The sequence below is a fragment of the Sarcophilus harrisii genome, chromosome 1, assembly GCF_902635505.1.
Source record: "Sarcophilus harrisii chromosome 1, mSarHar1.11, whole genome shotgun sequence".
NCBI classification, from domain to species: domain Eukaryota; kingdom Metazoa; phylum Chordata; class Mammalia; order Dasyuromorphia; family Dasyuridae; genus Sarcophilus; species Sarcophilus harrisii.
In genome coordinates, this window is record NC_045426.1 from 632,837,055 (window position 1) to 632,851,180 (window position 14,126).

At 34.6% G+C, this 14,126-nt stretch overlaps 1 protein-coding gene across 3 annotated transcripts in view; it reads right to left on the reverse strand.

The window, feature by feature from the left end:
- TRAPPC9 (trafficking protein particle complex 9) overlaps positions 1 to 14,126 on the reverse strand; it is a 955,484-nt gene that overhangs the window by 487,221 nt on the left and 454,137 nt on the right. For all 3 annotated transcript variants that reach the window (XM_031955139.1, XM_031955089.1, XM_031955202.1), the window contains one exon: positions 2,946 to 3,088. In XM_031955139.1, coding sequence (XP_031810999.1) covers positions 2,946 to 3,088 — 143 coding nt within the window. The remainder of the gene's footprint in view (positions 1 to 2,945; positions 3,089 to 14,126) is intronic.

A 14,126-nucleotide genomic window follows, 5' to 3' on the forward strand; every position in this document is an offset into this window, starting at 1 on the left:
TACACTTCAACAACAATACTATATGAGGACCAATTCTGATGGAAGTGGCTATCTTTGGCAATGAGAGGATCCAAATAAGTTCCAATTGATCAGTAATGACCAGCTACACCCAGCAAAATAACACTGGGAAATGAATGTGAACCACAACATAGCATTTATACTCTTTCTGTTTTTGTTTGCTTGCATTTTTGTTTTTCTTCCCAGGTTATTTTTACCTTCTTTCTAAATCTGATTTTTCTTGTGCAAGAAGATAACTATATAAATAAGCATACATATATTGTGTTTAACATATATTTTAACATATTTAACATGTATGAGACTAACCGCCATCTAGGGGAGGGATGGAGGGAAGGAGGGAAAAAGTTGGAACAGAAGTTTTTGCAAGAGTCAATATATTGAAAAATTACCCATGCATATGCTTTGTCAATAAAAACCTATAACAATAATAAAAAAAGAATGTTCAACTTTAAGCTACCATTAAGATTCTATAGTGGGTAAAAGAATAGTTAAGTTATTTCCCTGGAATGGATGTATTCCTAGTTATTGACTAAGCCACAATACGGATTTCCAATAATCAGTGGGTGAGATTTAGTACTAGTTGGATGGACAGACTTAAAAGAAAACTTAATAGTTCATTCTTACATATCAGGCCCTGATCCTGTATCATTCAACCATTTTTATTAGACACTTGGATGAAAACAGATAAGATCATCAAATTTCAAGATTACACAAAACTAGTAAAACAGTGGAATATAGTGGATGACAGTCAGAATAGAAAAGGATTTTAACAGATTTGGGATAAATCTAATAACATGAAATTCAACAGAAATAATAAATATCAAATCTTGCATTTTAACAAGTATGGTATTTTGACAAGCTGGTATTTTGAAAAAGATTTCAGGGTTCTAGTGGATTGCAAGCTCAATATGAATCAGTAGTGGGATAGAAGCCTTAAAATCTAATGTGAATCTGGACCCCATTTAGAGAAGCCTAGTTTCTAGGAAAAGAAAAGTGATATTTCTTCTATGTTCTATTCTTGTCAAATTATTATATTCAGCCGTGGACATCAAGGTTTAAGAAGGAAACTGGTGATCTAGAATAAGTCTAGAAGACAAACAATAGAGTAGTAAAGAGTCTTATGTCCATTTCCCATTAGAATTAAGTGAAAGAACTGGATGTGTTTATTAGCTTAGAAAAGAGAAGATACAGAAGAGGACAGAATCAGGAGCAATGGGTTTCTAAGTTGAAAAGATGAAAATTTTACATTAATTCAATGTCAGGAAACATTTCCATGAATTAGAGCTGCTCGAAAAATGAAATTAATTGCCTACAAAGGTAGTAAGTCCCCCTTCCTGGAGGTCTAGCAGAAGTTGAACTACCAACTGGTTGGGCATGCTATAGCATATAACATAATACAGTATAGTCCAGTGTAATATAGTATAGCCCAGCACAGCACAGCATAATAATTTCTAAATACTGGCCAAATTACAAGGCTGAAAAGAAGCTTCTAAATCTCAAATTCTATGATTCTACATAGCACCACCCATTACTTTAATGCAGGGGGCTCATGAACTTCTGTGGTTAGAAACAAAATATGTCAGATGTTGGCCAACCTTCTAATCATGAACCACTTCACATTAAGGTAGATTGGTCTTCCAATGTTAAAAACTGACACTCATTCATGTGGACATTAGAGAGGATAGCATACTATGTACAGAAATGGTTTTGAATATAAGAATATATTTCTAAGACACATAGGTTATGTGACTCAGTAGAAGTCACTTATTCCCTCAGTGATAAATACAACTTGCTAAAACTATGAATGGCAGAGCAATTGCTAATCTGTACTAGTTTACAGGGAGGTTCCATATTGTGAGTTTTCCTAAGCCACTGAAATCAAACATCAAAAATAATCTACATTATTATTATTATTATTATTAAAAATTTGCATGAAGATAAATTGCTTGGGAATTATCTATCATGCATCTTCTATAAACATGAGTCTTTACTCCCACTCTCCTCCTTTGATAAGGTGAGAGAACTATAGAAGTGCAACAATTTGATACACCAATTCATTAGTTTTGCTGTATTTTTTTCTTTTCTCTTTTTTTCCTTGTTTGTTTAAAAATATAATTTGTTATATGGGATAACCCAAAGGAGGAGGAACTGGAAAAATCCTAATGGCAAAAAAAGATAGAAGTAAAATTTTAATTTAAAATATGTCTTTTATTAATAACATATAGTAAACTTCAGGGATTGTTACAAGATTCCAGAGAAATAGTAATTATCAGTAACAACTGTATTATACATTTCAAAGTTTACAAAGTGTCTTCTTACATATTTCATTTAATAGTTAAAGCAATCCTGTGAGACAGCGAAGTTATTATTCCCTGAGTAGAAAATTGAGGCTCAGAACAAGTAAATGGCTTGCTTCTCATTCCATAGCTAATCAATTTAATGGAGATAGAATTTAAACTTGGATCTCCAACTCCAAATCCAAATGCTTTTTCAACCAGACTATGCTATTTGTCAATCATTTGACTAGGCTTCAAAAGTACTTCAAATGAAGGGCAAAATTATTTAATGCTAAATTCAGTGATCACTTCCCCAATGATGCCTTCCAAATCACCCCTCTATACTTCATATGAGCTATATCTAATATATCTTTCTCCTTAAATCTCCTTCAATTCTTACAGAACATTTGTAGACTCCCCTTTGTAACTGTCACATTTTATTTTCTCTTATTCTTAATTATCTATCTGCAGCTTCTCCTAGCCAACTGCATACTGCAAAAAGGATTGATGCTGGAGGATTTGACATCTTTGTATCTCCAATCCTGGACACATAGTAGGCACTTAATAAATATTTATCAAGTTGGAACAACTAGAAAATAGATAAACATGATTAAGTTAATAAGAAAATAGAGTTTTGAGGGACGAGTTTACCTTGTTGCAGGCAGTGTACTGACTCGAGTGAAAAACACGGATGGCTCAGCTTCTACATGAATTCCCAAGGACAGGTTCCTGTAATATCCATCAATATGGCCTGGACCCCCTGAATATTTAAAATTCAGAATGGCTTCTAGTGTCTAGAAGGAGAAAGAAAGACACCCAAAAAAGTATTATTAAATACAATATATTAGTTAAATTGTTGATTAATATTATCTTTTGGTGATGCTGAAACCTTAGAGACAAGAGGTAATTTGAAAAACTTACTTCATGGCACCAGAATTTCCCAATTGATAAACTTATGCTAAATATTGCCATGATTACCCACCACAATACCCTTTACAAGTCACATTCTCAACTCTATCTGTGAGATGGAGATCACTGACTAACTCTAGAGAACCTAGTGGTTCCTTTGGTAAAGTTTCCGTACTTAATCATCACTATCATAAAGATATTGTGTAAAGTGCACCTGACACTCTAACACTATAATGTTAGATAATCTCTAGGTTTTATCAAATGGGGTCCTTCATTTACCCACACAATTGAGAGCTGGATATTTCTGGGGAATATTTAGGAATTTTAAGGATTTGCTAGTGCCTTATCCCAAAGAAATTCTCTAATTTACTTTGTCTTCACTTACATATGTACATAGTATTTTCACCCCAAAGACTGTAAATTCCTTGAAAGAAGAGATCATTTCATTTTTGCCTTGCATTAACAGTGCTTAGCTTGTAGCAGATTCTTAGGAGTCAGTTGTACTCCATAAAGACAAAAATCAAATTACTATGTCAGGGTCAACATGTCCAAATATGGCTGATCAGACCCATATAAGCTCAAAAGGTTCTTCCAGAGGTAAGGCGCAAATACTCCCATAAAAAGCAACTAAATGAGAGTTAAGGGAAGTTGTCAATCTCATTCTCTCACCCAGTCATCAAAATCCAGAGGTAAGACAAAAGTCAAGACAAATGGTAATGGCTTGAGATACAAAGCCTAAGCAAGCTCTAAGTACTCCACAATGCCTGCTTCTGCATCTTCATAGTACACTGGAACAAACTGTTCACATCTGGCTATTCCTCTAGGGAAGTTTTCACATCCAACCTTCCAATCACGAACCTCTCTCTTCATATTTGAATAGATTGGTCTTCTAAGGTAAGAAACTTTTATTTATTCAAACAGACATTAGTTAGAGAGGACAGTGTACTATGTAGAGAATTAGTTTGGGATAGAAGGATTTGAGGATCATCAGTTATCCTCAGGCTGGGTTAGACACCTGCTGAAATGGTTTTTCCAGGTATGTATGCACTATGCATGCTATAGCCTCCTGGAGTCACAGATTTGGAGGTCAGGTGTAGACACCAATGGTGGAAAGCAGTCCCCAAAAAGCTCTTAGTAGTTCTCACAGCAAAGGTACTGGGCTTCCCTGAACATCCATATATCCAAGTAGGATCTTAATAATTGTTGATTGAATGCAAGAATGAATAAGCTAACAAAGTGTTGTATAAAGGCAGAGATAGGAAAGTCATAACTGAATGCAAAACCTAAGAAAGGTTTCAGGAAAGAGGTGACAGTTGGGGTTTTTTTTTAACCTAAATTCAGAATTTTATACTGAACCCAAGTCCCTATCTTGGCTAAATCTATGCCTAAATGGGTCATCTACTGAGAATCATAGATTCACAGAATTTATTGCTAGAAAATAATTTAGAATAATCTATTTCAAATCCCTCATCCATATGAGAATACTAAAACTCAGAAAGATTGAGTTCAATATAACACAGGTGGTAATTAATCTAACTAGAATTGGATCTCAGGTCCTTGGATTTCAAAAATGTACCTGTCATACAAAAATGTATGAATCACAGCCTCCAACATGATAATGTGTTTGCAGAGATTCAAAGAAGAAGGATAAGAGACAAGGGGAATGTGAGAGTATCACTGAGAAAGGGAAAAGATGGGAAGGGGATGGGTCTTGAAGAAAAATTTTACTAAGGCCACAATTTTGTTAAAAGCCTTGGCACTTTATTTTTGCTCTTAAGCAAAAGATTAAAATTTTTCATACTCATTCCTTTGTCAGTTCTGTATATATATGTCCTGTTTCTTCAACTTAAAAATAAATTCTTCAAGCAGGAGTCATACATTTTCTATCTTTTGGAAAACTAATATGAAAAATTGGTATTCAAAGAACATTTCAAATCTCATAAAGCATTTCAAAATTATTTTTTCTTATTTGCTGGTGTCAGCAATCAAGTGAGATAAAGAAAGAGTACTAGGTTTTGAGTCAGAGAATTGCGTTCAGATCCTAATTTCACTCTTTATTGTGATGTCAAGCAACTTGTTTAACCATTCTGGGTTTAAAAGTTCTTACTTGCAAAATGAAGGAGAACTAGATTATCTTTCAAGATAGAAAAGGCAGTAATTCTTTTTACCATCTTACAGAAAAAGAAATTAAAACTCTAATAGGTAAAATTACTTGACCAGGGACATAGATAAATGACTTAGCTTCAAGTCAAACCCAGTTTTCTGCCTCCAGATTCACACTGCACCACTGCTCTTTCTACCTCCCAGGATGTTTATATTTCCATAATGATTTAGAGGTTCACAGAATGCTTTTCTATAATGAATCTGTGAGGAAGGCAGTGTAAATATTATTGTTTCCATTTTATTGATAAGAGAACTATAAATACAGGTTGTATCTCATAACAACCTAACTAGGGTCTAATCTCTAAACTCTCTTTCCATATCTGGTATTCTGGGGGAAAACAAAAACAATAGACAAACTCAAAAGACAATGTAGCCACAGCAGCACAGTTGAACACCATCAGTGGATTTCTCATTTCCCAGAACCATGAACACGAGCTGAACAAATTTAGACAGCTACACTGCCTTCAACAAATGTATCACTTCAGCCAAAAAATCCACATCTGATTGAAAATTTGATGATGCATCCCTTTCCCTCTACATTCAAGGTTTAAATTTCAGTCAAACCTTTCAAGCAAGAGGGTGTGAGTTTGTTCTGTCCTGAATGTTTTCATTGAATTCGTTCTTCCTAATTTGTATTGATGCAGGCAGGACTAGAGAGTTTTAAAAAGAAATTGCTGGGAGTGTTGGCAGTGGAACAAAAGGGGATGGAGAAGAACCAGTCAGTGAATAAAAAGGGAGAGGAGAGGCTCCTTCTTCATATTCTGATTTCATAAAACCATAGAGTATTAGCAGTAGAAGGGATCCTAGGACAAAAAATAATTAGAAAGGAAAGGATCCACAGAACTGAGAATATTTGAAAAAGAGAAATGTTAGAGCATAAAACACAAAATGTTTAGAATTGTAAAGGCCAATACCAGCATTATAAAAAGTAGGTTGAGATGTAACACAAAGATAGTCATTATTCAAAGAAGTCTAGATAAATATATATAATGGACAACAACTGATTCTTCTTCTCTTACTAGTACCTATGAATGACTGAATTCCCTACAGAGGGAAGGTGGGAAGGCAGGAGAAAGTAGGGAAAAGGGGGAAGAGAGAGAAAGAAGGATTTATTAAGAGCCTACTATGTGTTAGGCACTGTGCTGATTTCTAATTATTATTTCATTTAGTCCTCACAATAACTTTGGAAGATAAATGTCATCATCATCATCCTCATTTAAGGCAGACTATGTCCAAATGAATACTAGGCTTTCCATTAGAAGTCATTAACATAAAAAAAAGCCTATCTAGCAGGTTAACACCTACACTTTTGAACTCAACTTTCATTTATCAGAAAAATTTAAAGTGAATTATCCAGTTAACCAATAGGGACTATACAGTACATGGTGTTTTCTCACATGGGGATTCTACAGGATTTGCATTTAATCAAATAAATGATTACTGAGCAAAAGGGGCAGAATTTTATTGAGTACATTAAAAAGATTAAATAATGACATTTCCTGTCTGAGAATCCCAGGGTATTATACTTTTGAGATCCAATGGATTTATAGCTTAAGAGGTAGGATGGCTATAGTTTTGAGGGAAGGCATTATTGGATTCATACATGTCCCAAAGCCTTAAGATTCTTTTCATTTTAGAGGAGAGTGGATGATGAATTCACTGGCTGAAAGAGCCTTTAATTTTGACTTTGGTAAAAGCCTAAGTGGTTTAGTATAATCCCTGACATAATAAGAGCTTGATAAATACTTATTGATGGTAACATGCTTATCAAATTTGCCAATGACAAAGTTTGGCAGAATGGCTAACACATTTGATGACAATATCAGACTCCAAAAACCCTGACAGGCTACCCTGAATTGAAACTAACAAAATATAAATTAATAGAAAGCAAAAATCTTGCACCAAAAATGCAAGTGCAAGATGGCTAACAGAGAATCTATATAGGATACCTGAAAAGAAAGTATGAAAGTAATTAGATGTCATCAATGAAATCAAGACCCTAGGCCCTGGAAAACTAGAGTTGGAATCTCAGTGTCAAAAGAGATCTCAAAGGCTATCTAGAGTCCAACACACACATGATTGAGAATCTTGTCTGTTATGGGCATAACCTGCTGGGGCTGCTGGGGATCTAATTCTGACCAGCAAAACAGATCCTTTTATGTGAGAGGATGATAACAAAACAAGGAGATTGAGAGGCAGTTGCATTCTCTAACCTCTCTCCTCTTGCCTCCAATTTATATCATCCCAAATTCACAAGCAACATCTGTGTCAGTAAAGGCTGATTTGCACTCCCTTAAATGTATTATGATTGACAGCTGTGGGGGCTTTTGGAGAATTGACCTACCCCTTCACACTTAGACATGGTCCTTAACAATTCCCCGTTTATTGTTTTATGGGAATATGATTATTTTTCCCCCAACAGCAATCAGTAAGTTTGTCCAATATTGTGAAGCAGATATGAGTCCACATACTGAGCAATGCAAACATCTTTGTCCAAGTCTTTTCTGTCTCATTCCTCTGGATGGTTGCAGAGTGAGACACTGTAGCAGATGTTGAATCTTGTGAGATGTTATGGAGTCAAACCTTCTGACAAATGGAGAAGAGGACGGTAGTCAGAACAGGCATTTTTCCTAAGTCTCTCATCAGTCTCCTGACTGGGGCCTTTGATGTGTTGGCCCATTTTAATGACCCCGACTGAAAAAGTCTTACTGGGTCTCTTCTCCCTTTCCTTCCCCATGGGTTACCAAGGAACTCTCCTGGGAGGATCCCACTCATGAACAGCTCTCAAGCACTGCTGCTTCTTTGTTTCTTGTGCCCCACATTGGGTGTCATTTGTTATAGGAGCAACCTGCTAGTGGCTGCTGGGTGTTATGAAAGCCACCTGCCAGTGGCTGCTGGGGATCTAATTCTGACCAGCAGAATAGATCTCTTCATGTGACAGGATGATAATGATACAAGGAGACTAAGAGGCAGTTGAATTCTCTGATCCCTCTCCTCTTCCCTCTTGCCTCCAATTTATTTCATTCCCAATCCACAAGCAACATCTGCATCAGTAAAGGCTGATTTGCAATTCCTTCAAGTATGTTATGATTCATAGCTACGGAGGCTCTGGGATAATAAACCTGCTCCTTCACACTTAGGAATGGTCCTTAACACTTGTCTACAAAATTACTCTCAAGGGATTATTCAACTTTTTTTGGAAAAGAGAATTCAGCAATTTCAAAAGTAATCCTCTTTGTAGGAAAATTCTATTTATATCAAACTCAAATCTGCCTCTCTGTAATACCTCTGTAATAGCCAATAGCTTTGGTCTGATTTTGCCCTTTTGAGACAAGCAAAAAAAGTTTAATCTATCTTTCACATAGAAATTCTTCAAATACTTATTCCCCTTTTCTCCATGTTAAATATGTTCAGCTCCTTCAATCAAAACTTTTATATAATGATCTCCAATTCCTCCAATTTCCTGTATGGAATAAGAAGTATAATGATGTTTATCCATGCTCTTCCCACAAATTCCTTCCAGCATATAAAGCTATGTCTTTCCTAAAATACATCACTCTCCATTATTGCCACTTCCTGTTCTGACCAAGAAAACAAATAATAATTTCTTTTCCTGAAGTGAAATCTCCATTTACTTCCAACTGTAATCTTTAACCTTTGAAACCAAGTTTCTATAGAGTTTATTTTTATAGGAAATCAGGATTACATATTAATCAATTATATAAATCAATCTATATATAAGGGTTCATGAGCACATGATTTTTTAAGGTTTACACAGCACTTTCCTTATAACAACCTTATAAAGGAGATAATTCAAAAGTTCAAACAAGAAAAGGCTCATTTGAAAGATGAGGAAAGAAGTTCAGAGAGAGACTTACACATGTTTACCAAATTAATGTCAGAGCCAGGATTTAAACTCGAATCTCCTAGCTGTATGTGGATTCTTTTCATGAGGCTATTGAGGTAGGGAAGTGGGACTCTAAAGTTTGGGGTCATAGACTGTGTTGGGAGGTAGGTATCTCAAAAATTTTTGCAGGCTTGAATCCATATCCAAGTCAAGGGGCAAAATTTTTTGTAATTGAAATACCATTACAAAATGGGCTGAATTTCCAAAAGAAATTTGCAGAAAAATAAAAGCAAAGAGACACATTTATCCAGCTTTCTATCACTGATATGCTAATTCTATGGCTTGAAGGTAGAAAGGAAACTAAAATTTTCCTCTCTCAAATTCATATAATTATGATGGTAAGTACAGAGAAGAAAATGGTATGATAAAGTAAGTCTTACAGATGAGCTCTGGTGGTACCTGCTGAAATAAAGACTGAATATGGGTATTTTGTTGTCCATTATTTGTTTTTCCCAAAATCTACAGGACAACTTGGCTCAGGAAACCTAAGACTTTTGGATCACTCAGGCCTATACCAAACTAGTAAACCCCAATAATTTGGGTCATTAAGAGGAACAGTATCACATCAAAAATAAATAGCCTCATTCACAAAGATTTGTTTTAAATCATCATAAAAATGAAGACAGAAGTTATTTTTTCAAAGCCAATCACAGGAAGGCAGTATGGTGCAATGGAAAAAATCCTGGGTTTTTGTTCCTATGACCTGCATTTGTACATTAGCTTTTTTTTGCATAATGTCTACAGAAGTAATTTCCCCCATTCTAAGCCAGTTTCTTCATTTGTAAAATAAGAGGGCTGGAATAGATGTTCTCTAAGGTCTCTCCTAAGGTGATTCTAAGATTTTGCTTAGGGGGAAGGAATCAACTAACAAAAGCCTTAAAACATGTTTTGACTACAGGAGATGAGACCTAAGAATCAAGGAGGAGTACAAGTAAAGGGAATGATTCTGTATTTTTATTTCAAGTTAGTTTTTCTACACACTCTAGAAAATGAAAAATAGGGATGTAATTACCAAGAAAATGTACCATTTAAATTTATAAAAATCACATAGAGAAGAAAAAGGGTTTGTGAAGTTATTGAGTCTACTCTTTACTTTTCCTCCTTTCAAAAATAATTTTTTTCCTAAAATGCTAATTAAGTGGAAAGTAATGGCATTATTTTCATTTTAATGTTGTGATCTGTTGCGAAATCCTAACGACCTTACTTTTGAAACTTCCATATGACCCACTCCTGCTTGTCTCTTTTGACACTACTATCTTGGTGCAGGTTTTCATTAATGCAATCTCACTATTGCAGTAAACTGATGGCTGGTTTCCCAGTCTCAAGATTCTGTCCATTCCAATCCATCCTCAACCAATCTGTCAAAATGATCTTCCAAAAATAAAGATCTAATCATGTCATTCACTCCATCCATTTACAAAATTACAATAATTCCTTATTACCTGTTGAAAAAAACATATAAGATTCTATTTTGCATTCAGAGTTCTTTATAACTTGGTCCCCATTTACTAGTCTTCTTAATATCTTATTTCCTGACACATACACCATTCAATAATGGAAATCTCTACTATCCCCAAAACAAGATAATCTATCTTCCAACTTTGAGCATTTTCATTGGCTAACCCTTTTGTTTAGAATTTTCTCCCTCTTCATCTTCATCTCCAGGCTTCTTTTAAGTCTCAGATAAAATCCCATCTTCTACATAAAGCCTTTCCCAATCTCCTGCTTTTCCTCTGGTGATTATCTCCAAATCATTTTAAACATACATTCTTTGTACATAGTTGATTGCCTGTTGTCTACCCTTGTAGACTCTGAGCTCCTTTGAGAATAGAGACTTGCTTCTGTTTTTCTTTGTATCTATCCCAAGTGACTAGAACATAGCATTTAAAAAATACTTGTTCACTGACCAATTGACAATGATGACAATGACAATAATGATGATGATGACCAACTCATATTTAAATGACATTGTAGAATTTAGAAAGCTTTTCTAATACTAACTCTATGAAGTAGTATGAAGTACTATAAAGTAGTAAAAATATTAGATTCATTTTATATTTAAAGAAACTAAGGCTCACAGATGTTGAGATTACTGTAGCTAGAAATTATTTCTATATGACAATACTAGAATATAAAAACAATTGTTTATTGTCTTGAGTATTAGTCATAAAGAAAGAAAGAAAATCTCAGACTTACAGAAAGAAAAAGTTAAAACGGTTTATCTTGATAAGTTTAAACTTAGTTCAAACTTTTCATTTCTCCCAGCCAGGTGAAGAGCTAGTCTTACTGAGGTCATTGCTGGGAAAAGATTTAAAGCAAAGTCTCCTGCTTTTTAGTTCCAAGTTTTTTTTCAATTCCATCATTATATCCACTGTAGTGAATCTCTCCCCAAATGAATGCCTCCTCTGGGTGTCATTTCTTTCCCTCCTGGCTCTTCATACTCCACTTCAGACTCTAAAAATTTAAGCAACTTTAAATGATCATTGAGTCCAACTATATTATGTTTCAAATGAAGAAATTGAGATTCAGCAAAATTAAGGGGGGGGGGGGTTTAAGTGGAAATGCTGTACTGATTAATTAATGATCAGCAGAGCTATACTTAAATTCACACATTGTTACAAGCAATGAGCAATTAGTAAATTTTCCATTTAAACTCATTTAAGTAATGAAAATCACTATCTGCCTACATTAAGTAGTCTTGCAGGTGTTGCTTATGGAAAATGTCAAAGGAATATACTTAAGTACCATCTTAACTCCAGAATGGGATGTCCTGAAATGTATGTATAAGCCTATAATTAAAATTCTAAGGAGAAAGAAATACTAGCACACCATCATTAAAGAAACACACAGGGAACAAGAAAGAAATGCAAAATGACCTCCTCAAAAGAACTGAAAATCTCCCATTACCAGAAGTAACACATGATATCCAATAACTCAACTCCAATAACATGACTGATGTACATTCTTGAAGTTACAAAAACATCTGATTATATTTTTCAAACTTAAGAAGAAATCTTCATAATACTAAGATCTACATTCGGGGCGCCATCCAGTCTCTCCATACCAGTAAACTGAGGTATGGACAATTTATCAACTCTATTGGTTTAAATCAATGGTAATATAGGAGATAGCATGGTGTTATAGATTTGGAGACAGGAGAGAGCTGGGTTCAAACTTTAGTTCTTACATATATTTGCTAGGTGACTTTGAGAATGTAATTTATCCTTTCTTAGCGTGAATTTCCTTATATATAAAATGAAGTTAATACACTATTTCACAAATTTATTATAAGAAAGGAGCTTTTTTTTTAATCATAAAAAGCTTAATGTGAACTATTATTAATGGAAAGAACAAATCCCCTTAGCACTTTGGGCATTAATGTCTTCATCTAAAAAACAAAAGGATGACACTAGATGAATTCAAAAGGTTTGAAACACAATATTCTATATTTTAACCTTCTTTATTACAAAACTTTTTCCAGCTTTAAAACTGAATGTTAAACATTTACATTCTGAGATGCTTTCTGATCAAGCTATGGAAATGTAAGATTCTTTATAAAATGTTCTTGAATGAATTCTGATCCCCAGTCTCTCACACAGTCACTGATGATCACCTCAGTGGTGATTCTTTTCCTCAGATGAAAAAGAACTTATCATCAGATCCTAGGATATATAAGCCATGTCCACAGGCAACTAAATAGTCTGTAAAAATGAAATCCCTCATGCACGGCCTAAGCTCTGCACATTGGCTCATGTCCAAGGTGACTACTGTTACATTTGGGCCCTTCCACCTCTTTTTAAGATCTATGACTTTAAATTGCTCATAGATCTAGCATTTTATTGACCACCATTATTAGGTATCCATATTCTCCTTGTTTGGTATTTGATTTGTGAACCTCAATCTTTCTAATGAAATTCATTTTAGAATTCCAACTGCCTGCCAGATATTTCTACCTGACTGGCCCACCAGTATCATAAAATCAGACTGATTAGAACCTATAGGACATCAAAGCAATAATGCTCAAAAGATAATCTGGAGACAAATTGTGGAACACCTTAAAAGTTCAGCCAAGGAACTTGAATTTTATCCTACAAGCAAAGAGAGAATCGTAAATGATTTTTGAACTGAGAAGTGATGTTAGGGTTGTGTAATAGAATGATTAACCTGGAAACTATGTGAAGAATGCTTTGAAAACAGAAGATGACAAGGAGGGAAACCAAATAAACAATTAGAATAGTCAAAGCAAGATGTAGGATGATGGCATTAGGAATAGAGAAAAAGTACAAAGAGAAGACTAGAAATTTGCAATTCGAAGTTATTCTCATAGACATATTCAATGAAGTCATAAAGTAGATGAAATAACCAACGGAAATTGTGTAGAGAAAAAGAAGAAAAATAGGATTAGGACAGATCCTCAGGGTCTACTCAGAGTAAGAAAATACAAGAAAGGTGAAATTATGGAAGAAATCGACAAAGCAGTCTTTAAATATCAGTCTTAGCTCAAATTGTTAACATTCTATGCTCTCAAGTATCTTCCACCTCCAACACTGTATGTTCTGAATTGTAAGTTCTTATCATTTTATATTCTCAAGGTCATTTCATCTCCAATAGTCTATAATTCTGTAATTCCTACCTAAACTCTGTTGTGCCTTCATTAAATCCCTAGTCTATGACTTCTGAGAATTCAAATATAACATTGAGCAAAGCTATTCCTAGGCATGTCATGCTTAATAGGCATTATGATGCTTTTATCTGATTGCAATAGGAGTAAAATAACATTTCCATTCATTTAAACTGAATTGGTTGAGATTCAATTATAGCTTAACCCTCTAGAGCTGCACAGAAACATGAAG